Genomic DNA, 21,984 nt, shown 5'->3' with positions numbered 1-21,984 from the left:
ATCCACGAACCCCTTGAGATGTTTGTAAGCATTTTGATTTGCAGCACCCGTGAAATACCCACGTTGCTCTAGCAAAGTCAGCATCACATTAGTTATTTGAAAATTGCCTGCCCGGATTCAGGGTGGCACAATAGCACTTGCATAGCCCTGGTTCGGAAGTACTCTAGGAGACACTCTTGGAGGTGGCAAGGGAGGGTCTGGAATATTATCATTGGCCTGGAGGCCTCTCCTTTGTCTGTGAGGTACAACAGGGACCTCATCTTCAACATTATCATCTACTTCCTCCCTCGGCGGAAGATCTCCAAGAGGTGCATTCTTTAAGTTCACTGCCATTTTGTACCTAAAGTTGTGACACAAACAGATTAGTAACAAAGAAGGAAAGAAGAACAATACACAAATCTATCTAGATAGATAGCCAAAAATACTAACTCCCCAGCAACGGCGCCAAAAAGGTGATCGAAGCCAACCCCGCACTACTATTGAGTAGCGAGAGAGGTCGAAGCAGCTTTTACCCGATTAAGGTCGGAATCGATTTCCACAGTGAGCTAGAAGTTGGAGTCGGGTGTCTATCTAAAGTGGAGTTGTGTATTTGCTCTTAATTGCACTTCTAAACATTTTGGGTTTTGATTTACTTCTAATTTTATAAATCTACAATGCTCAATTAAATTAAAATAAGCTAAGGTTAAACTATCGCAAGTTGTTTAAATGGGTAAAAGGCACTAGGGTAGTGACTTTTGCCTAGGTGGTCAATTGACGGGTACTTGAGTCTAAGACATGATTGTCACATTTGGGGAGTATGATATAACCATTGCACAATTCTACTCACTCTACACCTCTCGGTAGTTCGAGTGATTTTGCCCGGATTGACTTTCTCAAGACCAATTGGGTATGCAAATTTGCACAAGCAATCAAGGTTCAAGTCGGGTATTACTATCTATAGATTTAACCCTTTAATTGGGGCTATCAGTCTCTTGAGTACACCCAAATTCCTTGTTGGACCAATTTCAGAGACTTAGACTCTCTTTCTCAAGAAGAGCCAAAGTCAACTAAACACAAACTAGTGTTTGCAACCACTAATTAAGCAATTAAACATGAAATTATCCCAAATATCAAACACCCATAGACAATCAAGCATCAAAACACAAGACCCATCAATTACCCACACTAGGGTTGAGCCACAACCCTAGCTTATGGGTGTAGCTACTCATAATTAGAGAATAAACAAAGAAATAGATGAAGAAAAACTCATATTAATTAATTGCTAAATTAAACTTTAAGATTCAATGTTGAAATGAAGCTAAAATTACTCAAAATAGCTAAAATATTCGAAGTCACGAGCGCAGCGAGTGTACAAAACTATCTGATGACCTAAAAATGAGAAAAGAAACTATTTATACTAAGTTAAAAAATCTGGACAAAAATACCCCTGCGGGGTTAGTGCGGACCGCACAAAATCACGTGCGGATGCACTAGGGCTCTGTACTTGAATAAGCGACTCTTTGAACTTGGGCAATGCGGACCGCACAGAATCGAGTGCGGCCGCGGTGGCCTCTAGTGCGGTCCGCATTAAATGGAGCGCGGACCGCATTAGGCTTCAAACTTGGAACTGGCAACTCTCTGAACCTTCTCTCTGCGGACCGCACTAAATCGAGTGCGGCCGCATTGATTCCAGTGCAGACTGCACAAAACCTCGTGCGTCCGCATTGCCTTTTTTTACCTGAATAGCAGCCTCTTTGAACCTCACTTGTGCGGACCGCACAGAATGGTGTGCGGACCGCACAGAATGGTGTGCGGTCACACTGGCCCTGTTTTGCCTGAGCTTTTCTTGTCTTGGTACTTGTGCAAGTTTCACTCCTTTTGAGCCGATCCTTGACATCTTGTCACCTTATTGATCAAACCTGCAATCAAGCACAACTTGTGAGCCTTTTGGGACTATTTGTACACATTTTTAATCAAAACTTAAGCATGAAGGAGTATAAAATGTATCAAAATCCCTAGTTATCACTACGCGAGTACACCAGAATATCATCAATGAACACAATGACAAACAAGTCGAGATAATACCGAAACACGTTGTTCATCAAATGCATGAACGCTGCTGGGGCATTGGTCAGCCCAAAAGACATCACAAGGAACTCATAATGACCATATCTGGTCCTGAAAGTTGTCTTAAGAATATCCGAGTCCCTAATCTTCAACTGGTGATAACCTAAACGGAGATCAATCTTGGAGAACACCCTCGCTCCCTGAAGCAGGTCAAATAAATCATGAATGCAAGGCAGAGGATACTTGTTCTTAATTGTAACCTTGTTCAACTGCCTATAATTAATGCACATCCTCATAGTGCCATCCTTCTTCTTCACAAATAGAATCGGAGCACCCCACGGCGAAACACTGGGCCGAATAAACCCCTTATCAAGGAGTTCCTGAAGCTGCTCCTTTAACTCCTTCAACTCCGCTGGTGCTATACGATATGGTGGAATAGAAATGGGATGAGTGTCCGGCACTAGATCAATACCAAAATTAATATCCCTATCCGGTGGTACGCCCGGCAGGTCTGCAGGAAACACATTAGGAAAATCCCTCACAACTGGAACAGAATCGATGCTGGGAGTCTCTGCTCTGACATCCCTCACAAATGCTAAGTATGAAAGACAACCATTCCCAACCATCCGCTGGGCTTTCAGAAATGAAATCACTCTACTGGGAACATAATCGGTCGAACCTCGCTACTCAATCCGTGGCAACCCTGGCATAGCCAATGTCACTGTCTTAGCATGATAGTCCAGAATAGCACGACACAGAGATAACCAGTCCATGCCCAATATCACATCAAAGTCGACCATACTAAGCAACAAGAGATTCACTCGGTTATCCAAACCCCCAATAGTCACTACACACGACCGATATACACGGTCCACAACAATAGTATTGCCCATTGGAGTAGATACATGAACAGAGGAAACAAGAGCCTCGCGGGGCATATCCAGATAATAGGCAAAATATGATGATACATAAGAAAAGGTGGAACTGGAATCAAATAATACAAAGGCATATCTGTGGCAGACTGAGATAATACCTGTTATAACAGCATCTGAAGTAATAGCATCAGGTCTGGCTAGGAGGGCATAGAATGGGCCATACCACCACCCGATCGACCTCCCCCTCTAGGGCGACCCCTAGCTGACTGACCTTCACCCCGAGCTAACTGAGCGGGTGTGGAAGTAACTGGTGCTGAAGCCGAAAGTTGACTCCTCTGCTGGGATGAACCTCCCATAAGACGGGGACAGAACCTTTTGATATGACCCAAATCTCCACACTCGAAGAAACCCCTCGTAGCAAGTGGTAGTGGGGACTGAAGGGAGCCCCGTGCACTAGGATGCCCACTAAAGAACCCGGCATATATGAGCCCTGAACTGATGGTTCCTGAGTCGAACTCTGAGCTGGAAGGGCGTTGATAAATGAGTGACCCTAATGTGAACTATGAGAACCATGGCCAGATGACCCACCACGGTGACCTGAACGGGCTGGCTGAGCATGCTTGAATGAACGGCCTCTACCGTGCTGAAACTGGCCTCCCGAAGAAGAACCTCCAAAACTACTAGATACGCGAGGCTTCTTGGCCTCTCTCTCCTCTCGCTCCTGGCAACGAACTGACTCAATCTCTCTAGAAATGTCAACCACCTCCTCATAAGAAGAGCCAGATACTCTCTCTTTGGTCAGAAAAATCCGTAGTTGATAGTTGAGGCCATCAACGAACCTCCTGATCCTCGCACTATCCATGGGAACTAGACAACTAGCATGACGGGCCAACTCGGAGAACCTCATCTCATTCTGCATCACGGACAGGCCCTCCTGATGCAGCTGATCAAACTCCCTGCGCAACTCCTCCCTGTGGGAATGCGATACATACTTCTCTAGGAAGAGAATGGAGAACTGATGCCAGGTAAGGGGCAGTGCACCAACAAGCCTATGCCTCTCATAAGCCTCCCACCAAGTGAAAGCAGCCCCAGAAAACTGAAAAGTAGTAAATGAGACCCCAATAGTCTCCAGAATACCCGTTGTACGCAACATCATCTGACATTTATCCAAGAAACCCTGGGCATCCTCACCCTCTACACCACTAAAAGTCGGAGGATGAAGTCTACCAAACTCGTCATTAGGCATAACTGGAACCACAAAGTCCAGAGCAAGTGCAACCAGCTAGGCTAGTGGTGCCTCCAGTGTCTGGAGTCCCTGAACAACCTGCTCAGGTGTACGGGCGATAGGAGTTTGAGTGCCTCCCTTGGACTAAGAAGTAGTTGTTGTGGAAAATGCGACTGCCTGAGCAAGACTAGTGCACACAATCAGAATCTGAGCCAAAGTCTCTTGGAGACCCGAAATAACAATAGGCACAACTGGTGCCTGAGATGGTGCTGCTGGAGCATCCCCAGCAGGAGCATGATCATGAACTGGGGCGGCGGGTGGATCTGCAGCTGTTGCCCTAGCTACTGTGCGGGCCACACCCAGGCCCCTACCATGGCCTTGACTGCGTCCTCGGCCTCTAGCGGCCTCAACCGGTGGTACTGGTGGTCGTCCATCTTGATTGGTAGCACATATCCTCACCATCTATGAGAGAATAGAATAACAGAAGTTTAATACTCTGATCAACAAATTCGCACGACAAGAATTCAAGAATATGAAGTTTTTCCTAAGCGTTCTGCAGCCTCCTGAGGATAAATACAGACGTCTCCGTAACAATCCGCGAGACTCTACTAAATCTGCTAATGACCCGAGAGACCTATGTAACCTAGGCTTTGATACCAACATGTCACGACCCAAAATCCGACCCGGTTGTGATGGCTCCTATCGTGGAATTAGGCCAGCCACTTATTCCAATTTTTCAATTTATCCAAATTATTAACTTTAGAAAACATCAATTTTTAAACAGAAATCCAATAATAAAAGATAGAAGTATCAAAACAGTGGAAAAAAATACAACCCCGACCTCGAGTGTCACTAGTCATGAGCAAAATAATACAATTGTCTGAAATACAAATCTAGAAAAGTCTGGAACATCCAATAAGTAAAGCTAGAGGAAGATAGGAAAGGAGAAGGCGGAACTGCGGTTGCCAAGCAGCTACCTCGCAATCTCCACAAAAGTCCTCAACTGGCAAGGTCAGCAATCGGTACCGTATCCCGAGATACCTGGATCTGTACACAGGGGTGCAGGGGGTAATGTGAGTACACCAACTTAGTAAATAACAAGTCCAAACTGTGGACTGATGGTAGTGACGAACCAAACCCTATATGGGTTGCAACAGATAATTGTACAGAAAAGTAGACATGCTTACACTTTAAGTATTTTCTCAGAAATAACCTAACATAGTATGAACAATACAGAGTATAAAGCTCAGAAACTTTAAGTACCAATACACAGATAGCATGCGCAATGTCACGTATGATACCTCCACTCACAGTGCTCCACCACTTGGTATTGTATACGGCCAACTCGGCCGAGGGAAGATCCATCCCAAAATATACGTACATCATAGACTATAAGCCACGCAGTACCAAGGAAAGACAGGCCAATCCAGCCTCATGGAGAAGATCCATCTCCATACCAATACTTCGGACAAGATCCATGTCCAGGGAAGATTCATCCCTCAATATCATCAACTATTGCACTCACTGGGAGTGTAAAGACTCCGGAGAGGCTTCTCTGAGCCCAAGCGCTCTATCAATGCCAGCGAAGGCATGATCAATATCTTTGTTGCGGTGTACAGCCCGATCCCATACTGTCAATCAATATTCGGCTCTCGGCCTCACTCAGTCAATACTCTCCAGTCTCACACACATGGACTAAGATGTCATGATACAAGCCCGAACAATGATATGATATGTCATATAGCAATAATCAAGACTGAGGTATTATATAGTATGCATGAGCAGGACTGAGTATAGAATATGCATGAAACTAATGACATGGCAGCAAGAAACGACCTCTCAGGTCTCAACAATATTGGAGTGAAGCCTTAACATAATATTTAGCATGATTTGCAGCTTATCAACTTAATCACATGATTACAGCACAATATCAACATAAAAGAGCAGCTAAACGGTGCCATGGAGTGATCCAGGCCGCATTTCTCACGGTGCACGCCCATACGCCCGTCACTTGGCATTTGCATCGCCTCAATAGTAATCATAGAAAACATAGTTCAGGGTTTCGAATCCTCAGAACCAAGTTTGGAAGCGTTACTTACCTCAAGCCAAGCCAAACTCTAGCCCGCAATGCCTTTTCCTCTCGATTCGTCCCCCAAGTGCCCCGAATCTAACCAAAATCAGTATATAACCATCAAAATACGCTAAGGGAGTGAAATACATACGAAATTAACCAAATTAAGACACAAAATTCGAAATTGACCAAACCCGATCCCCGTGCCCACATTTCAGAGTTCGACAAATTTTACATCAACAGAATCCTTATTCCGCCACGAGTTCATTCATACCAAAAGTACCAAAATCAGACCTCAAATGACCTCTCAAATCGTCACTCAAAGCTCTCCAATTAACCAAGCCCTAACCCCCAATTTACTACGAATTTTCCCTTAAATTTCATGCTAACAACGATAAAAATCACCATAATAATGAGCTTAGGAACCAAGGACTTTACCTCAATGAATCCTTCTGAAAATCTCCCTTGAAATTGCTCCCAAAAGCTTCACCCCGAATGAAATATTGAGAGAAATGACCAAAAATCACGAAGGAAAATCTTTTATACTTTCTCACCCAGGTTTTTCGCACCTGCGGTCTATTTCCGCTTCTGCGCTACCGCTTCTGCGGTCAAAGGCACCGCTTCTGCGGTTTTTCACTTAAGTCCCCTTTTCCGCACCTGCGACCCAGACTCCGCATCTGCGGGCCCGCAAGTGCGGCTCACCTCCCGCATCTACGTTTTCTGCTCTCTTCATCTGTGGTCACATCTGCGGTTCCATATCCGCTTCTGCGAGTCCGCATTTGCTATCCCCTAGTCGCAGGTGCAGTTCTGACAGCAATAGTAGACTTCACCTACCAAACCCAACTCAAAATCTCCCATTAACCACCCGAAAATACCCTGAGGCCCCCGGGACCTCAACCAAAAGCACGAACTAGTCCTATACCACTATCCAAACTTATACCAATCTTCAAAACACCTCAAACAACATCGAATCAACCAAATAACATCGGATTCAAGCCTAAGGTTCCAAAAATCTTCTGAATTCCGCTTTTGATCAAAAAGTCTATCAAACCATGCCCGAATGACCTGAAATTTTGCACACACATCCCAAATGACACAATGCACCTATTGCAACTCTCGGAGTTCCATCCGACCTCTATATCAAAATCTCACCTATCAATCGGAAAACACCAAAATTTCAATTTCGCCAATTCAAGCCTAAATCTACTACGGACCTCCAAAACACATTCTGATCATACTCTTAAGTCTTAAATCATCTCCCGAAGCTATCCGAACCATCGGAATTCACATCCGGGCCCTTTTTCACATAAGTCAACATCCAGTTGACTTTACCAACCTAAGCTTACTCAAAAGAGACTAAGTGTCTCATTACTTCCCAAAACCATTCCGAATTTGAACCAACTAACCCGACACCACATAACATGGATAAACAAAGCATAAAGAAGCAGAAATGGGGAAAACAGAGCGGTAACTCATGAAAGGACCGGTTGGGTCGTTATAAAAAAAAGTACTATTAAAAAGGAAATAGTGTTTGTAATATATTTTAGTACAATTAACAAAAGAGCTAATTAGTTTGGGTGAATTCTGTTTCAAAAGGGGCATATATGGACCAACTATGTGACGGTAAGGGCATATATGGGCTAAAGTATTAACAAAGAGCAAATGTGCTCAATTTCGTATAATACAAGGGCATATTTGGACCTTTTGTCGAATCTTTAATCAAAACTCCAAAGTCAACCAAAAAGTCAAACTCCGCACCTCGGAACCCGAAAAAACTCACAAAATCCAACAAGTCATTCAATTACGAGTCCAACCATATGAGTTTCACCCAAATCTGACTCTGAAGCGATGTTCAAAACTAAAAATACACTCTATAAAACTTTGGACAAAACCCCCCAGTTTTCTCTTTAAAATTCACAGTCCAATCACCAAAAACGAAAATAGATTCACAAAATATAATCAAAACCAAATAGAGAACACTTACCCAAATCCATATGGTGAAAATCGCCTAAAATTTGCCTAAATTCGAGCTTCCCAACTCAAAATATGACCAAATGAACAAACTCTCGATATTAAATATTTTTGCCCAGTTGTTCTGCCACATTTCGTGTGTCAGATGATCCCAAAACTCACTTTTGATACCTCCAATGGATTCCTTTTGAAATACCAGTCAAGTTAGACTTTTGAATAACTCCATTTGACCTTATAATAAAGGAGATATATTGGTTTCAATATTTAAAAATAGTGCAGATTTTTAAATACGAATTTCAATGACAATTTCGTAATTAATTTGGAAAAAAATCCGACAACCCAATTCTTAGTAAAATGATCATAAATTCTTCATACGATGTCGAAACTTGATGATTTCAGTTGCTATGGTTCCAAAATTATGATACGGGTCTAATTCTTCAATCAAAACAAAAGTTGGAGCTCAGTTTCTTAATGTGGTACCAATTATGCTTGAAGAAATGGCATCGAAACATAAAAAACGAGCGCAAACACAACTCAAACCTATCTGAAACTCATCCAAACTCTTGGGACCCCGTCGAATATATCAACAAGTCCCATAACATAACACGAACTCATTCGAGGCCTCAAATCACGCATAACAATATTGAAATGATGAATCGCACCTCGAATCAAACGTAATGAACTTTGAATCTTTTAACTTCCAAAACTCATGCCGAAACATATCAAATCCACCCGGAATGAGCCCAAATTTCACACACAAGTCTCAAATGGCATAATGAAGGTATTCCAATTCTCTGAACCATAATCTGAATCTGATATCCTCAAAGTCAACTCTCGGTCAAACTTATGAACTTTCCAAACCTTCAAATTTCCAACTTTTGCCAATTTGTGCCGAAACCTTCTAGAAATATCCAAATGCAAATTCGGGCATACACATGAGTCTAAAATCACCATCCCTACCTAAAGGAACCATCAAACTCCAATCCAAGGTCAAATACTAAAAAGTCAAACTTGGTCAACTCTTCCAATTTAAAGCTTCAAACATGAAATTCATTCTTCCAAACTAATTCCGAAACACCTGAAAAATCAAAACCGACGATTCACACAAGTCATAATACATCATTTGAAGCTACTCAATACATCAAACCACCGAGTAAAGTACAAATGCTCAAAATGACGAGTCGGGTCATTACATTTTATCTCACTATTGACTGTCTCTTTCAAAACTTATCCTTTCGTGGAAGACATAACTTCTTTACAAGTTTGAGGCTCGTTTTTTAACAGGAAAGTCAAAAAAATTGATCCAAAGAAAGTAGTTGTCCTTTGACGTTTATTACGTCTTGGATTCTCCCCATTAGGTGTATTTTCAGTGTTTCTTCCCGAGGTCACTTAGATCTTCGCAAGATGACTCACTTTTCTTTTTATACGGATATATAATTTCAAAGAGTTCGGCATTATCTAATTCTATCATCGTATTAATGTGAATGTCAGAATTTTCTAATTTATCAACTAGAAAATCATATTCCTTACTATTGATTGTATATCCTGTGAAAATACAATCAACAACTTTCGATCATATTTTTACCCTTTTAGGTTTAGGAACTTGCGACTTTAGCTAAGTACCCCCCACACTTTAAAATATTTTAAGTTGGACTTTCCTCATTTCCATTTTAATATGGAATAGATTGTGTTTTGCTATAGGGAACTCAATTGAGTATTCGGTTAACTGTAAGAATAGCTTCCTCCCACAAGTTCTAGGATAAACCAGAAAACTTATCAGCAAGGCATTCATGATATCCTTTAATGTTTTATTTTTTCTTTCCACAATTTCATTGGATTGCAGTGAGTAATGGGCGGTCGCTTAGTGAATAATGTCATGTTTCAAACATATATCTTTAAAAGGAGATTCATATTCGTCGCACGGATTACTTTGTAGAGCCAACCACAGGAATTGTTATTTGTGTAACGATATAGCTAGAATTAATAAATGGTGAAGTTTTTAATCTTCAAATCGAGTAATATCTGATATAGTCAGATTTAATAAACGATGAAGTTTTTAATTTTTAAACCGAGTATATTCGATATAAGTTCACTACGGAAAGTTCAAAGGGAAACCTACTTATCCAGATGCAATTAATCCTTGGTTGTAAATCTCACACTCGTCCGTGCATTCCTTTGTCTTATAGTCATTCCCCATCATCTGGGGGATTGTTGGGATTGAAGGTTGGTGAATGGGAAATGGAGGGAAGAAATGTGAAAAGAAAGTGAATTCATTTATGCTTTGGAAAGAGCAATTGTCCCTTATTGATGGTGGAAAGAAAAAAAGAATGTGCTTATATTGAGAAAGCACTTTCCTTGGTGTTAAATAGGTTTGAAAGAAGGTAAGCATCGCGTCGTCCCTTGGCTCGGCCTCGGATTCGGCTTCGGCTTCGGTCAAAGATCAATTGATTGATTAATCTTTTTAGACAAAGTTTCTTTTAATTATTTAATTAATTAACAAATAATCAACTCGGAAAAACCTAGGACCCATGCGCGACATGACCCGGTCCGTTTCTTTCCCAGATTATTTTGAATTATATTTTCTCGGAATATTTTGAACGTTCCCGTCTGTTCCAACAGCCATGGTTGTTTCTGAAAGGTTGCAATTGATCCCAGAATCTTTCCTTACGAAATTTTCAAAACTTCCTCTCCTTCTTCCGTACAAATAAATTCCAGTGTGATTTACGGTCATTAATTGGTTCGTTGTTTACCAGCGTTTTTAGCACCGATACTCTGGTAAGTTAAACTGTTCTATCATGGGAGGATAATATTCCAACACCTTGGGTACTAAATTTCTTAAGGACACACTATGCATTCAGTGAGCTCGATTTTATTCCGAAATAGATTTTCAGATTCTTTTTCTGATTATTTACATTTCTGCTTTACTACTGTTTTTCCTGTTTCTATTTTTGCTACAGGAAATTTATTGTTTCATAGTATATTATAATAATACCGATTACTAACAATTACTACATGGTGATGATGTTGGAAGAAGCAAATATTACAATGCAACACGAAAACTAAAATAAAAGATCAATATAAAAGAATAGGTGTGTGTATTGTACACAACTTACTCTTTATATTTCCGCTAGGAAGTTCTTTTATCCCTCGAACATATGAGTTTTATAGATTTTACACATGTTACGTTCTTGGCCTCCAGTAACTTCAAATTGGAGCATGATTACTTTGAAGTCCATATTAAGGAGTAAGGAGGGCTTGAAATAACCGAAAAGAGTGAAATGATTACGTACCGAAATTAAGAGAAGAAGAAAAAGCTAATAAATGACTCCAAAGTAGGGTCAAAGGATAGAAATATTATACTTACAAAATATTACTCTGCTAATACTAATACTACATGGACCTAATCATGATGATCATCACCCCCTTTAACACTACTTTAGATTCAAAACTACATCCCCAGAGTGGACTCTCTCTTTTTACATAATAATAATAATAATAATAATAATAATAATAATAATAATAATAATACTGAATTGCAAAGATTTCTTTCTCTCCTTTTGCATTGTCTAAAGCAGCATTAAGAAAATTGCACAGCACAAAGCTTTTTGAATTGCTGAAAACCCCACCACCTGCATTTCCAAATTCCAAGCCCCAAAATTAAATAAATGTACAAAAAAGATTAACAATAAATGGGAAATAATGAATCCAATCAACACCACCATCATCAGCCTCCTTATTGTACTTAGCAAGGAATAAAAGTAACAGCTCTCACTTTTATTGTAATCTATCAGTCTCTTAACTGTTTCTCTACTTCTGTTTTAAAAATGAATATTTCTCCCAAAATGTTTTTGTTCTCCATTTTTTTCCCGAAAATGGTTAATTTTTTTGCCCCCATAGACATATTTTATAATCACATTTTTTTGGATTAGGAAAAAACAAGACCAAACTTAACTAATATTCTTTAGTAGATTTAGGATTTTAGATAACAAAATTAATCATTGATTACTATGGTTTATAGGGTTTTTTTTTGTTGCTAAACATGGTTTATACGTTTAAATGTTCCAAAATAGAAGTATATATCAAGTATTTTCTTCAAATAAAAATACGAAACAAACAAAGGAAGAAAATAAAAAAGCGAGGCAGTCAGACCGAAGAAAGTCCAAAATTTCCTCTTTTAAAAGCAATAAAAGTAATTTCTGAATTGCAAAATCAAATAAAGCAAGCACTTTCTTCCCTAATCCTAACCAACTTTACAACCTCTTCCTTTTGTTTTCTTTTACCTTTTACTTTTTTTGACATGACTCACTACTACTTCAAGATACACTACACCTTAACAAGAATTAATGTCATTACGTCCAACTTTACCAAAGTCTGTCTTCTAAGCAACAAATTTAAACCTATCTTATTCACTATCCAAATGAGCTCAACTAATTTGCTCCATTTTCTTTTGAAACCAAACTCAATTACTCTCTCTATTCCAATGTAGGCAACAGTATCTCATTTGAGACGTTCCAAAATAGTATTCATCATCTTTCTATTTATAATATTATCTAAGTGTTCACAACTTTTACAAATTTTTAAGACTTCCAATATATTCCACATATCTCGTGTTGATGTAATAATAATTTTGTGTTTTAACTATTACCTTTAACATTTTCTTTCATTACTATCAATGTAGGATTTATTACAACAACAACATATCCATTGATATCCGTTGTAATTTCGCAAGTGCATCTGGGAAGGTATTGTGTACGTAAAACTTACCCCTATCGATTTAGTATTTTACTATATCAAACGGACAATGTAATTTTTTTTAAAAACTATTAACTAATTTTAACCCGTAATAGCAAGTTAGTAATTTTATCATAGATATTTACCAATAACTACTTCTCAACGACCTAATTTTAACATGTAATAGCAGGTTAGTGATTTTACACTGTTAGGGGTTTGGTACGGAAACACGTTATCTCATACGAGTAATTGATTATCCCGGGATTAGTTATCTCACCCTCTCATAGCTCATAGAGATAAAAAAAAATACTAAAATCCCAGAATAACTAATATCGAGATTAGTTATACCACGATTTTATCCCAACCAAATACAGGAATAAACTCATCTCAAATTAATTATTCTTTATCCTGAGAGCTTAAAGTTATTAATATAACATACAAGTCAAACTATATGGAGTAACAATATTTTCAGTCAAATAGCATCACGTAAAATAAGACCAAAGGAGGATATCAATTTTATAATTACCTGCATTATAGGGTGAGCAGAACCAGAAGTAGTCAAAGGGCGGATAGTAGCAGAGTCCACTTCACCGGTGGGCAAAGGAACCGCCGGATTGCTATTAATAAACGGAATATCACCACCTTTTTCCGGCAACATTGGCCCATTTGCAGGAAATAATGCACTAGGTGCAGGGCTAGGGGAAGTGGTTTCTCGCGGCTGAAACGGCCATGGGTATGCCGGAGATGATGACACAACGCCACCAGATATCACCGGTGGAGCTCCCGCCGGTGGCTGTTCCGGCGCCGGAGTTGAAAGAGAGACCTTAATTGCTAGCTTTTGGCCTTGTAAACATGCTGCATTGGACCCATTGTTGAATGAGAAGTAAAATAAACTTGGTCTTGATGGGTGCCACTGCATTCATTTTAACAGAATTAAATTCATCAGAAAATTTTAAAAAGATCAAATCTTTTAGCTGATTTTTTAACAGTCTTTTGAATTCTAGCCGTAAATCTTAAAAAGTTGAAGAAATTGAAGCTTGAATCTTGAAATTATGGAGAAATTGAGATAACTCTCTATGTTGAAGAAATTAGTAGCATTCACACACACACACTTGAACAGGAACTGAAAGAGGAACTTACAGTATAAGACTTGGAATCAGATTTAGTGAGAAGTGTAGCTTGAGTGAAGTTGCAGACATTGAAGGCATTCTGGTTCTGGAAAATGTAGAGATTGTACTGATACTTGTGCTGGAATACTGAAAAATAAAAAACAGAAACAAAAGGATATTTTGGTCCAAGTCAAAAGCTACCAATAACAGCAAAATAGCTCATATATAACTGAATGACTACTAGTACTTACTAATGGAATCTCCAATTTGGACAGTTGGGTTTTTCCATTCTGAAACTCCATCAACCACTACAGTTGCACTCTGAGAAAGCTGAAAAATTACACTTCCAAGAATGAAGAAAAACACCCAAAACATTGAGACAAGTCCCATGAAAATTGGTGCTAAATTCTTAGTCCTAAGTGAGGAAAGAATTAAAGAGAGTAACAATTAGTGTAAGCTTTAATACTATCTTTTTGAGCTCAAGAATCCAAAATAATGGAGGAAAAAGAGAGTGATACAGAAAAGTATAAATACACAGAGAAAGAGAAAAATGGAGAGCTAGAGAGGTGTTAAAGAGAGTTGTCAGATGTGTTGGGCTTTTCACGGGAAGAGAGTTTTGAATGGTGTACAGATATTGAAATTTTGGGGAATGTGTATTTATTAGCACTATAGTAATTTTTTTAATTTTATTTTTTTTGAGTTTTTACAGTAAAAGTTGGAATGATTTTGTCTGCGGAAAATAAATATTTAACAAATGAAAAGATGCTTTCTTTTAAGGAAAAGTGGAACATGGAATTATGATGATTTTGGGTAGATGGTGATGAGTTATGAGTGATGATGGGGATTATTATTTCAAAATGATTAGTTTTGTGATTATGAATTTATTACTCTATTATTGTTATTTTTTCTTTTCTATTTCGGGGTCTATTTTTGGGGAACCCAATTTTCCTTTAATTTAACACTGAGTGCATTTTTTTAAAATTATTATGAATGTTGAGTCATTGCTTGTGGATTTTCTAGGTTTATTTTACTTTTTACTAGATTGTGGGTTGTCACATGTTAATGCTTAGAAAACATTGCTACTTAATTGGTACTACTACCGCTATTCTTTTTTAGGCAGAATCATTCACAGTGTTAAGAGGTCCAAAGGTGTCGATCAGAAATTACTATTTGTCCATGTCATAAATATATGAACTATTATTGTCCATCTTCTAGAGTATTCACTGCAAATTGGAGATGTTTCCTACTAATATCATCTTTGTCTACAAATTTCCTTGCGCTAAATTGATGTTAAAATATTAAAATATTTTGTCCTCTCCTTCAAAACGTGGAAGGAGAAAGAAGAAAATGAAGCTGCGACTACTGTAATATAGTAATTAATTATACCTTCAAAACGTATATCTACCATTTATGAGTTATTGAGTTATTGCGGTGGAGTTCCGCGTGATGGATTAGTATATATTCCCTCCGTTTTAAATTAGATAATGTACTTTTTTTTTAGTTTGTTGTAAAATACTCCATCTATTTCAATTTAGATGAGATAGTTTGACTCGACTCGGCGTTTAAAAAAAAATTTTGAAACTTGTGGTCTTAAAAGTTTAAAGGGTAAAAGCTTTGTGGGGTCATGATATTTGTGTAGTTATAAAAGATTCTCATTAAGGGTAAAATGGGTAAAATGAAGAGTTTAAAATTGAATTATTTCCAAATTTAGAAATGTATCTTTATTTGGGAACAGACTAAAAAGGAAAGTATCTCATCTAATTTGAAACGGATGGAGTAAATGATATATTTTTAAATTTGGAAATAATTCAACTTTAAACTCTTTATTTTACCCATTTTATCCTTAATGAGAAGCTTTTATAACCACACAAATATCATGGCCCCACAAAGCTTTTAGGATCACAAGTTTCAAAAATTTTCATTCTTTTTTCTTAAACTTCACGCCGAATCAAACTACCTTATCTAAATTACCTTTGAGAAAATATTACCTTTCTCGTATTTGACGTACGGTACAAAATTTATGTCATATATGCCTATCATGTTCTGCTGTGTACACAAAATTTATGTCATATATGCCTATCATGTTCTGCTGTGTACTTTCTTGTAATTTAGGAGTACCGTTTAAGTTATAGGGTGCGTTTGATATGAAGGAAAATATTTTTTAAAAAATAAGTGATTTTCTTACTTAATTTTTTAGTATTTAGTTTGTTAGCATAAAAATATTTATGAAAAATAGATAATGTAGGCAAATAGTATATTAGACAAAATGGATAAAAATAGGAGAAGATGGTAGGTCGAGGTCTAAGGACCGAGTGGCGGTGGCGGGGAAGGGTGATGGCATGAGGGGTGTTGGGGTTGTGGGTAGGGGTGGGGGTGGGGTGGGGGTTCTAGGGGGTGGGGTAGGAGTAGAGAATATAGTGGGAAAGGCTGAGAAAGAGTTTTGAAAAATATTTTTACTCCTTTTGATAAGGAAATTATTTTCGTCTAATTGAAAGAAAATAAGTTAATGAGTAAAATATTTAAGTTAGCTAAACATGAAAATTTGAAAAATATTTTTCTTCATACCAAATAAACCCATGATCTGCTATATTTTACGTTATAAATATGCCATTTTTAAGTTATAATCTGGTGTTTTTCTTAAGTCAGAGCAATTTTTAGGTTTAAAATGATTTCTTAATCGAAAAACGATTTTAGAATGCGTTTGCATAAGTTCCGGCCAACCTTGACTGGGTTTTGGCCAAATCGATATTCCCGAATATTTAATAAAAGTTGAGTGAATTTTTTGGATTGAACTATTAGTTGGAAGATTTTCCGACAATTAGGCTATAGGTTTAATGATTTTTTCCGTAATTAACCCTATATTTTATTACTATTAAAAGCATATACCTATATTTTTCACAAACTTACAAGTTTAAACCTCTATGTTATCCAAAATAATGCCCATGCATATATTTTCAAATTCAATTGCTTAGAGAAAGAAAAAGAAAAAGAAAAACACTACCTTCAAACATAAAGTAAATGGAAAAGAAAGGAAAAGAAAAACTCAGTTATCCCAAAGTAACAGTAGGTCAAAAAAAATAGGTCAACTTAAATCTAGAGCACAGTGAAAAAGGGTAGAATAAACATGGCTGGATTAGAAGAGCCAAGAAATGAAATCCAACCCTCTATCTGCCGCAAGCATGAGACACTATGCTTCTTCACTAGCTATAACATCTACCAAATGGCTGACCAACACCTGTTTCTAGCTATGCCCATTAATTAATTAATCATTTCTTTTAAAACTTTGTTTAACGAGATGAACTTTTGTATTTAATTATTATAATTTTGGTGGCCTAATACATTAAAAGAATAAAAAAGTCAATAAGTATATACCAAGACAAAGAACTAGAAGACAAAAACAAGTACTGCTCCGAGAACCTTTGAAATGTCCAATTCTTTTGCCAGCAACAGAAGCAGATCAGTGCTTTGTCTGGTTGATGGAGGAAGATAAGAAATGGACTATATGTGCTTCAATTGTTAATTCTATAATAATATAATCCAAGGAAACCTTATAAGTACTATATATTTATCTTTTGAGGTAAAATAATTAACCAGATAAATATAGGGAACAAAGAAAGGAAGACATGAATGGGGAAGTACAAGATACTACGCATGCAATTTAAGATAGCACACATGGGTTGTCCTCTACTGCTTGGTGTATAATGTATTGTTGCACTTGGTTTTGGCTTTTGGTTATAAAAGCTGTTATCTTGGGCGGATGAGGCAAAAATGGCTAAATACTTGTTAGATATCACTACTAGAAATCCATCAAATACCGACCAGAAAAATTGCCAGACTTTGGTCGATTATGACCGATTACCGACCAAAACGCGATAATATACGCTTGAACAGTATTTTAATGATCGTTTTAATCTACCGACAAATGTTGGTCGGTAATTTCCGATCAACTTTGGCCGGAAACATATTTTATTAATTTAATTTTACCGACCAAAATTGGTCGGTGCATTTAATTTATGTTTTTTTATTAATTATTAAAATTAAAAAAAATCGACCAACTTTGGTCAGTAACTGAAACTATATATTTTTTTAAAATAATTAAATTTTAACATTACCGACCAGCGTTGGTCGGTAACCTCAACAGTGCAGGCAACATACCGACCAAAGTTGGTCGGTAATATTGAATTCTGGGAATTCATTGTTCATAAACCGACCAACTTTGATCGGTAATAATATTCAATTAATTTTTTTAAAAATAAATATAGACCAACTTTGGTCGGTAATATGCAATTATTATTTTTTTATTAAAAACCGACCAACTTTGGTCGGTTTTTTTGGGTTTAATTTGGGCATAAAAATGTCTGTTTTGATAGCTACACCACCTGCCAGCATGCCAATACAACAACAACAACACCACCACCACCACCACCACCAACAACAACAACAACAACAACAACAACAACAACAACAACAACAACAACAACAACAACAACAACAACAACAACAACAACAACAACAACAACAACAACAATAACCAAACATTCAATAAATACTTTAAAACTAACAAATTAAAGTTCAATTGAATATAACAATCCAAAACCAAGTTAAAACTAATTACAACAAGTTCAAAATTGCTTCTATTTATCTAGTCCAAAGTATATAAAAGTCAAGGGGTATTTTGTACAACATCATTATCACCGTCTGATGAACTTTCATCTACAAGACGGTATAGAGAACATTCTTGTGGAGGACGGGAAGAACGATTACGGGAGGACGGGAGGAACGATCACGAGTATGAGGGGAGGAATGATCACGTGGAGGTCGACCCTCTAGCGATGACTCACGAGACCGGGGCAACGAAAAAGCTCCAGTAGATAGGAGAGTTCTGGTCTGAGCTTGCATGACAAGGAATTGAGCATCTCTAACCCTTTCTCTTTCCTTGGCCGCTTCTAGCTCAGATGTGAGTTTTGTCACTGTCTCCTGCATAGCGGAGAGGCTCTCCCCCATTAAGTTGCTCGCCTTGCGAGGAAGCTCCTATTCCTTGCATTCCACACTTATAGCGATGGAATTATTTTAGTAGGAAGCCCGTATACCTTCCCCCATTTTGGACCGCCAACAGACTCCAACCATATTCTTTCAGCATCCTCGTCTGAAGGTTGGGTTAGCTCGCTCGATTCACCAGCTGGATGACTACGAATAAATTCCTCCGCGTTACTTTGGTAGCGACCCTATATTATTTTAAATTAAATCAGTATTTCAAAATTCTTATAAAAGTAAATTATAATACTTAAAGAAAATTGAAAGCTTACATATGTAGTCGAGGCTCGATCCTTGACCCACCTTTCTTGATCCGTCACTTTCTTCTTCTTTACAATATTCTTCTCCTTGAATAGCACATCATGGCTCATTAGAAGTCCCAACTTCTTTTCCTGAAAATAAATTAATTTAGTTAATAAACAAAATATATATATTTAGAAAAGTAAAATAATTTAAGCAATTACGTACCAATCTTCTTTTTGTTGTCCCTAGACTGATCGTACTTCTAGTGTGCAAGGAGCCTCCCTTCTCGGATACGTGAGCTTTCTTTCATTTTTCGCTCTTCTCTAAGAACTCTGCGATAAGCCATTGTCTTTGCAAATCATCCCATAAATTCTGAAGTAACCAGTCAGGCCTCTTGTTCTTCTTTCTAGCATCGAAGAAAGCATCGACCAATCTCTTGCGAGCTTTATGATGAAAATTTACAACCACTTTCGCGTTATAGCGATCTTCCGTTACACACTTGCTCTGTATTTCAAAAGATAAATATTAGATGGAAACATCATAAATATAAATTATTAAACTTCTTAAAAGAATACGTATACCTTAAATTGATTGAAACTTTGCTCCTTCAGCAAGAATGGGAAATCAGTCTAAGTCGCATAAGGGTCATCATAAAGCTTTCTGATGGCATTGGTGATTATCCTCATAGTCTTATTACTCGGCTTGAACATGCAATTTAACAATAAAAACACATTAATATCTTAGTAAAAACGTTACAAAAGAATAGACGCAAAAATAATAAATAACTCTTACCCATCACCCTTAGGGACTATAATGATCATGTCATATTGTTCATAATGCACTTCCTCGTCATCATCGTCCGAAGCATGTGTATCAGAGGCATGTGTGGACGGTGTAGGGGGTTAGAGCTAGTGTCTCGCAAGCGAAGGCCTGAAATAGATGGAGTCGCTAATGAAGATGGTTGCAATCCCTATGACTGCGACATAGCTAGATGCGACCCAAGTGGCTGTGATACTGATGGTTGTGACCTGATTGGCTATGACATAGATGGATGCAATCCATGTGGCTGTGATATGTAGGGATGTGATATAGATGGCTGCAATACAGATGGTTGCGATCCACGTGGTCGTGAGGCAGCTGGACTGTATGTCGGACGTATAGTCCTATGACCCTGTGATGAAAGACCTGGTGTCTGGATAAAAGTATAGGGCTCGTGATGTTGTGGCAGCTCAGTATAGTCGTATGGTGGAGGATAAGACATAGGAATCTCTGAAGAGGGTGGAAAAGAGAGAGTATTATTATCTGTTTTCCTCTTTCCCTTCCTAGCCTTTTCTCGACCCCGAGAACTAATAGGGTTATTGTTACATTGACCCTTGCCTGCCATTTGCATAATATAATACATATTTAGATTGAAACATATAAGAAACTAGATATAAAACGAGAGTGCTTTAAAAACTAACTTTTTAATCCTCATCGACGTATTATTCCTCGTCCGAGAATTCTTCGTCCTCACTTGTTTGAGTTTCATCAATGGATTCTTCATCCTCATTTTCTATAATTGTTACTTTATTTATATCAACTTCTTCCAATATGCGTTCAAGATGTTCCAAATCATTTTCTAACTGATCGTCCACTATTGGTCAACACTGGAGATATCGTTTTGATGTGCAACATCTAACACATTCTCGACTTTCACCCTACCTACAGGCTTAGTTTTCATTGCAACCCGCCAATTGGACCAAAGGGTCGGGTTCTTTTAGGGATAGACTTGTGAAGATCCTAATTAGTATATATAATTTATCATCAAATATATCTATTTGTAAATTGGTTCATCGACTTATAACTTACTTAGATGCATCGATAAATATTAAAAACAAAATATATACACACACACACACACACACACACATATATATATATATATATATATATATATATATATATATATATATATATATATATATTATATGTATATGGTAGTACAATGAAGCGTGTTATATATATAACACGCTTCGTTGTACTACTTTAACTACATATATAGCATGTTATAGTATATGGCAGTATATTCATTATTTGTATTACAAAAGTATTAACAGATTACATTTATATTATTTAGATAGTAAATATAAAAGTGATTCAAAATTTTGACCAATGTTGGCCTAATAACCGACCAACTTTGGTAGGTTATTTTCCAGAAAATAAAATATACCGACCAAAGTTGGTTGATAAATGCTTCCCCTGCATTAACCTGCCAACGTTGGTCGGTAAGTTTAAATATAAATTCTTTAAATTTTATAAAATATTTTAAATAATAATATAACTATTAATATTTTAAAAATTGGGTCCACATTGCCGACCAAAGTTGGTCGGTAATCCAAAAGTTTCTTTGACTAAGCAAGTCTGACCAGCTCGGTCAACTTGTAGACCAATTTACCGACCAACTTTGGTCGGTATTTATTGTAAAGAAAATGTAAAATATTTTTTTTCCAGTTTCCGTCCAAGCTGGACGGTTGTTGGTCGCTTTTTTTGACCGACCAACGTTGGTCGGAAAATTTTGGTCAGTTTTGACCGGATTTCTAATAGTGTATTTACACCAAACCAATCAATTTAATATTAGCAATTAAAAATTAAAATGAATATATACATCATTTAATCATGTGTATGAAAAATATGTGCCTT

The 21,984-nt window shown here is 37.5% G+C and overlaps 1 protein-coding gene across 1 annotated transcript; it reads right to left on the bottom strand.

The window, feature by feature from the left end:
• Positions 1 to 11,483: 11,483 nt before the first annotated feature.
• Positions 11,484 to 14,661, bottom strand: LOC104249150 (early nodulin-like protein 3). Its single transcript, XM_009805527.2, has 4 exons — positions 14,280 to 14,661; positions 14,060 to 14,175; positions 13,446 to 13,832; positions 11,484 to 11,817 (listed from the first exon to the last, which is right to left on the bottom strand). The coding sequence occupies exons 1-4, from the start codon at positions 14,416 to 14,418 to the stop codon at positions 11,755 to 11,757; spliced, it is 705 nt and encodes a 234-aa protein (XP_009803829.1). The 5' UTR covers positions 14,419 to 14,661; the 3' UTR covers positions 11,484 to 11,754.
• Positions 14,662 to 21,984: the final 7,323 nt, after the last annotated feature.

The sequence above is a fragment of the Nicotiana sylvestris genome, chromosome 4, assembly GCF_000393655.2.
Source record: "Nicotiana sylvestris chromosome 4, ASM39365v2, whole genome shotgun sequence".
In the NCBI taxonomy this organism is placed as follows: Eukaryota; Viridiplantae; Streptophyta; class Magnoliopsida; order Solanales; family Solanaceae; genus Nicotiana; species Nicotiana sylvestris.
This window is presented reverse-complemented; position numbering and strand designations above follow the sequence as displayed.

Bases quoted from the DNA above. Each gene is read 5' to 3' on its own strand.
- LOC104249150 (XM_009805527.2), bottom strand. From the start codon at position 14,418: ATGGGACTTGTCTCAATGTTTTGGGTGTTTTTCTTCATTCTTGGAAGT. The intron at 14,176-14,279 runs GTAAGTACTAGT...TTTATTTTTCAG, and splicing joins CCAAATTGGAGATTCCATTA to TATTCCAGCACAAGTATCAG. The intron at 11,818-13,445 runs GTAATTATAAAA...TTGGAAATGCAG, and splicing joins CTGCTCACCCTATAATGCAG to GTGGTGGGGTTTTCAGCAAT.